The 6,181-nt window shown below is 44.7% G+C and overlaps 1 protein-coding gene across 1 annotated transcript in view; it reads left to right on the top strand.

The window, feature by feature from the left end:
• Positions 1–212: 212 nt before the first annotated feature.
• Positions 213–6,181, top strand: part of evplb (envoplakin b) — a 22,486-nt gene continuing 16,517 nt past the window's right edge. The window contains exons 1-2 of the mRNA XM_066675824.1: positions 213–303; positions 5,500–5,599. Of these exons, the coding sequence (XP_066531921.1) occupies positions 263–303; positions 5,500–5,599 (141 nt within the window). The 5' untranslated portion in view covers positions 213–262. The remainder of the gene's footprint in view (positions 304–5,499; positions 5,600–6,181) is intronic.

The raw sequence follows: 6,181 nt of genomic DNA, 5'->3' as shown, positions 1-6,181 counted from the left end.
GTTTTGAGCGGCAGAGATAAGAGGAAGCGTGGAACAGAGAACAGTACAGGAGCATAGACGGGTAGACAGAAGTGTGAAACAGGTATTCCCAGTCTCATCCACCTGTACTGAATGAAAGGTGGTGCACCTGTTTCAGTGGGCGGGGCTAGGACAGGTGACAGCGCCTTAACTACAGAGACCAGTTCAAGAGAGACGAGCATACAGAAGGAGAGGGAGTAAGAGAAAGAGAGGGACCTGGGACTGCACACATCTTTTTGTCAAGATGGCTAATACGATCAAGACTAGTCCAGGGAAGATGAGTCAGTGAGTGCACCTCTGTTTGTGTGTTTGAGTTTTGTAGTAGTAGTATTGTGGATTCCCAGCTCAGCTTCCTTCTACTTTATATACTGGTTAATCAAGTTGAAAGCCATGAATGTCTTTGGCTGTAGGACCATAAATATATCCAATTATAATTGTTGCATTGCATCTTTATCGGTACCTGATTGAGGAGTGTTCTATGTGTGGTTTAAATATTAGATGCATAACAACCAGTTTAACTTCTTACTTAGATACTTTATAATATTCAGTAAGTTAAGTATAACTAGGTCTTTTGGTGTGCTTTCTCTATGCATCTCTGTTGATGGTGTATACAGGTTATTTTACTCCAGCTTTGAGTGTACAGTCATGTAAACTGCATGTGGACACTGTCTTCCACATTCCACATTGTTGTTGATAGTGTTTGCTGTTACAGATAGTGGAGCGTTAAACTTTTACCCCAAACCATAAATGATTATTGAGCTGAAGAATGTGTTGCATCACACACGTGTGTGATGTTTGAGGGGCTGGCCGGCAAGAACTTTTATTTATCTTTATGGCAGGCCTCGCCTGTTCTGGCGTCCCAGTAATCACTGTCAAAAACGGCAGTGACTCACAGGACTGTGTTTAAATCAATGGGGATTACGTATGCAGGCGCGATACATTCTTTGTGAGAGGGAAGGTGGAGCGAAATGGGTGCCGCACACATCACTGAGGACACCAAGACTTATAAATAGATAAATGCCTGCTGTATGTCGACTGTACTTACTTTCAACAATTAACTTCGCATTCCTCAAAATGGCTTCTGTATCAAGAGTAGAGTTTGCTCAGAATAACGATGGACTTTTCCAGACTGTGTGTAACAGCTCATATGAAAGGGGTTTTAAATGGTCGATGTATTTTAATATTGATTCGTGCGCACATCCCAACAGGGGGAACACAACAAGAGACAGCTTTGGAGTATTTCCCAGGGTAGTACTGACAAAAATGTGTAGATATGTGATGTAAATGTGTTGAAATTAAATCTTTGTAATTCTTAAGTGTGTTCTCTCTGTGTCTGCGTGGGTTTCCTCCGGGTGACTGTCTGTGAGGAGTGTGGCGTGTTCTCCCTGTGTCTGCGTGGGTTTCCTCCGGGTGATTGTCTGTGAGGAGTGTGGCGTGTTCTCCCTGTGTCTGCGTGGGTTTCCTCCGGGTGACTGTCTGTGAGGAGTGTGGCGTGTTCTCCCTGTGTCTGCGTTGGTTTCCTCTGGGTGACTGTCTGTGAGGAGTGTGGTGTGTTCTCCCTGTGTCTGCGTGGGTTTCCTCCGGGTGACTGTCTGTGAGAGTGTGGTGTGTTCTCTCTGTGTCTGCGTGGGTTTCCTCCGGGTGACTGTCTGTGAGGAGTGTGGTGTGTTCTCCCTGTGTCTGTGTGGGTTTCCTCCGGGTGACTGTCTGTGAGAGTGTGGTGTGTTCTCCCTGTGTCTGCGTGGGTTTCCTCCGGGTGACTGTCTGTGAGGAGTGTGGTGTGTTCTCCCTGTGTCTGTGTGGGTTTCCTCCGGGTGCTCTGGTTTCCTCCCACGGTCCAAAAACACACGTTGGTAGGTGGATTGGCGACTCAAAAGTGTTCGTAGGTGTGAGTGTGTGAGGGAATGTGTGTGTGTGTGTTGCCCTGTGAAGGACTGGCGCCCCCCATCAGGGTGTATTCCCGCCTTGCGCCCAATGATTCCAGGTAGACTCTGGACCCACCGCGACCCTGAACTGGATAAGGGTTACAGATAATGAATGAATGAATGAATGAATAATTCTTAAGTCTTTAGCAAATAAATAATCAAAATCTTGCAAGTAATGTTTGAATAAAAACATTTGGACAGAAACATGCCTTTGTAAGAATCGCAGAGCCAATGTCAGGGAATGAAACATAATTAAAAAAGCACACACCGGCTTATCATGTAAATGGCCTCTGGCTAAAGGCACGGCCTGTTTTCCTTTCAGGGTGTAACGCAAAACACATCGATCCAGCTTAGTGCACACTGTTCAGGAGCCAGAATGTATTCACTAACAGTTCTGATGGCAGGACAATGCAGTCTGTGTGTCTGAGTGTGGAGAGTAGCATGGTGAAAGTGTCTGCAGAGGATTTGTTGAACTTGTGTTATTCAGTACGTCCATTTCCCATACAACGGCATGTGGAACTACTGAACACAGAACAGTCGCAAATGTATTTGCTTAAATTATCTTTGTGCTTATTGTGGCCAGTGCTGATTTGATTTTTCTTGGGCACTTACTTCCCAGAAGCACCCAATCCCTATGGAAAAAAACAAAGCATCACTTTTCCCTGAGGGTATTTTAACGACGTAAATCTGCACTCTACTTTGTGAGCTACTTCATTTCTTAAAACGACAACCTTGGGTACACTTACCTGACACTAATTAAATACTCAGAATAGTAAACAAAAGTGACACAGTGCTTCTAAAAACTGTGATAATGCATTTAGGACCTTTAGACTATGGTGTGTGTGTGTGTGTGTGTGTGTTTGTGTGTTTAGTCATATTATTCAGTATGCGAGGCATGCTGGTTTTTGGGAGTGTCATACATGAAAGGCGAAGACGCCAAACAGGAACCCCTTGCAATACTAGCTTAAAACATGTGCCCATACAAACACACACACACACACACACACAGCATTCATGGCACTCTCACTTATTTGCCCTTACCTCCTTACTTTTATTTCTTCTTTTACATCCTTGTTCTCACACTAAAGCATTATTCCAAGTGCCGCCTCCATGTGTTAAAGCAGCCTTTGCAACAATTAATAGTTTTTGTAATCATCCGCTACAAATACTAACAGAGACATATGGAATTCATGTAACGTTAATGTATGTATATTGTTTGTGAGCCTGGGTGTGGGACCCACCTCTCTCCATCACCAAAGTACAGTCGCTGGCATCTGTATTCTAACATGAAAGATCAGGGCCAAAAACCATCAGTGTTAAGATCATCTTAACAGAGAGAGAGAGAGGGTTCAGTGCAATGTTCACTTAAGAATCTTCTTTGTTCTGACCTTTCCAGTGAGGTTTAGATGGAAAATGCATCATGGGATTTTGTATTTTGTGAAATCAGATCAATCTCCATCACTATTTAAACCAATTTCAAAGGGTTTAATGCTCTCCTTTTCTCACTAATGGGTTCTTTATATCCACTCAGACCCGCAGTGAAAGGTCTGTAGTTTTCAGATGGTCTTCCTCCTCTTCAAGGTCATCCCCATACAGTGCTTACCGTCAGGAATTGTATTTATGTCAATATGTTAATCATGCAACATGAATAAAATGTATTTAACATACTTTATTATCTTGATTTCATTCATTATCTGTAAGTGCTTATCCAATTCAGGCTCGCGGTGGGTCCAGAGCCTACCTGGAATCATTGGGTGCAAGGCAGGAATACACCCTGGAGGGGGCGCCAGTCCTTCACAGGGCAACACACACTCACACATTCACTCACACACTCAAACCTACGATCACTTTTGAGTCGCCAATCCACCTACCAACGTGTGTTTTTGGACCATGGTAGGAAACCCACGCAGACACAGGGAGAACACACCACACTCCTCACAGACAGTCACCCGGAGGAAACCCACGCAGACACAGAGAGAACACACCAACTCCTCACAAACAGTCACCCGGAGCAGGAATCGAACCCACAACCTCCAGGCCCCTGGAGCCGTGTGACTGCGACACTACCTGCTGCACCACCGTGCCGCTGGAGCTTGATTTCATATATTTTGTAATTAAGTCACTTCATTGCATTTTTCGAGGGCAGATAAAAGACAGCGTTTGATTCCCTTGAAGTAAAGACGATTCAATTATTATCAGCTTAATCACGACTAAAGGATTTCATTGGAGGGAGACCCTGCCAGCTCACACTGCTAAAGATAAGGGCTGCTGATGGGTGGTGGTTTATCTACAGCTACAACGTTCACCTGTCTAAGTTGATAATGAAATACTTGCTGCTTTCAACAGTGCATTGTGCAGGACACAATTCCTTAAACCTCTTTAAACAGTAGTCATGCCTGAGAGGGCCACTTTTTTCAGTTGACAGGTGACACTGTAATACCGAAAAGCTGCTGAGAAAATCCCTCAAAAAGCCAGCAGACACTGCTCCACATTCCGAGTGACACTCCCAGTTTACATTCACCCTAAAAGAGGGGCCGCGTGGAGAGGAAAGGCAGATTGCTTAATGTCAGACTGGAGGGTGATGAGGCTGTTTTAAAGAGTTGTGTTTACATTAGTGAAGAAGTGAGGTGCTTCAGCGGTAGGTTGTTATTTTGTGTGGTGTGTGTTCAGAATTGTACATTGTGTGCATTATATTCTTCTTAATTTAATCTATATGTAATCTCCTGTGGGCGGCACGGTGGCGCAGCAGGTAGTGTCGCAGTCACACAGCTCCTGGAGGTTGTGGGTTCGATTCCCGCTCCGGGTGACTGTCTGTGAGGAGTGTGGTGTGTTCTCCCAGTGTCTGCGTGGGTTTCCTCCGGGTGACTGTCTGTGAGGAGTGTGGTGTGTTCTCCCTGTGTCCACGTGGGTTTCCTCCAGGTGCTCCGGTTTCCTCCCACAGTCCAAAAACACACGTTGGTAGGTGGATTGGCGACTCAAAAGTGTCCGTATGTGTGAGTGTGTGTTGCCCTGTGAAAGACTAGCGCCCCCTCCAGGGTGTATTCCCGCCTTGCGCCCAATGATTCCAGGTAGGCTCTGGACCCACCACCACCCTGAACTGGATAAGCGCTTACAGATAATGGAAGAGACCAAACAAACTCATACTGCTCATGTAAACAGTTGTTTATATCTCAATATCTCATTGTGTCAGTTCCCTAAGACATTTGTAAAGCACTGTATATTATTCATTTAGATGTAGATTGCGTACAGAAGGTAAAATTCAATAACAGTCAATAACAACATAGAACACCTTAATACCATCGCAAGACATGGTAGGCCACCACAAAGGTCTTTATTTCCTTTGAATGTGAAGGTTCTACAGTTCTTTGTCTCAGTGTATCCAGTGGGTCTAAAAGGATGTGTGTCTTAGGGAAACTGACCATTACAAGAAATAAAAAAAACTGCAAATCCAGCTACTTTTTGTGTCTGACATTGTGTCATCATATGGTTGTATGGTTATATGATTGAGCTCTCTCTCTCTCTCTCTCTCTCTCTGTGTGTGTGTGTGTGTGTTCAGGGTGCAGTTGAATGAGCTGTCAGTTCTGGTTAACCGTGTACAAAAGAATGCAGACCGGGTGGAGAAGAATATATTGCAAGCTGAAGATCTGCTAGATCTGGTACAACACACACAAACACACAAACAACTACACAGTGGCATGCAAAACAAATGACTCAGTTATTGATCGTAAGACTATTCTCTTCCCTTGTCTCCTCTCTGCTTCTCTTCTCTCCTCTTCCCTTCCTCTTCTCTCCTCTTCCCTTTCTCTTCTCTCCTCTTCCCTTCTCTTCTCTCCTCTTTCCTTCTCTTCTCCCCTCTTCACTTCTTTTCTCCCCTCTTCTCTTCTTTCCTCTTCCCTTCTCTTCTCTTTCATTCTCTCCTCTCCTCTTCCCTTCTCTTCTCTCATCTTCCCTTCTTTTCTCCCCTCTTCCCTTCTCTTCTTTCCTCTTCCCTTCTCTTCTCTCCTCTTTCATTCTCTCCTCTCCTCTTCCCTTCTCTTCTCTCGTCTTCCCTTCTCTTCTCTCCTCTTTCATTCTCTCCTCTCCTCTTCCCTTCTCTTCTCTCGTCTTCCCTTCTCTTCTCTCCTCTTTCATTCTCTCCTCTCGTCTTCCCTTCTCTTCTCTCGTCTTCCCTTCTTTTCTCTCCTCTTCCCTTCTCTTCTTTCCTCTTTCATTCTCTCCTCTCCTCTTCCCTTCTCTTC

This window comes from Hoplias malabaricus, chromosome 6 (assembly GCF_029633855.1).
Source record: "Hoplias malabaricus isolate fHopMal1 chromosome 6, fHopMal1.hap1, whole genome shotgun sequence".
In the NCBI taxonomy this organism is placed as follows: domain Eukaryota; kingdom Metazoa; phylum Chordata; class Actinopteri; order Characiformes; family Erythrinidae; genus Hoplias; species Hoplias malabaricus.
The sequence above is the reverse complement of the archived record's forward strand: the minus strand, read 5'-3'. Positions and strand labels throughout refer to the sequence as shown.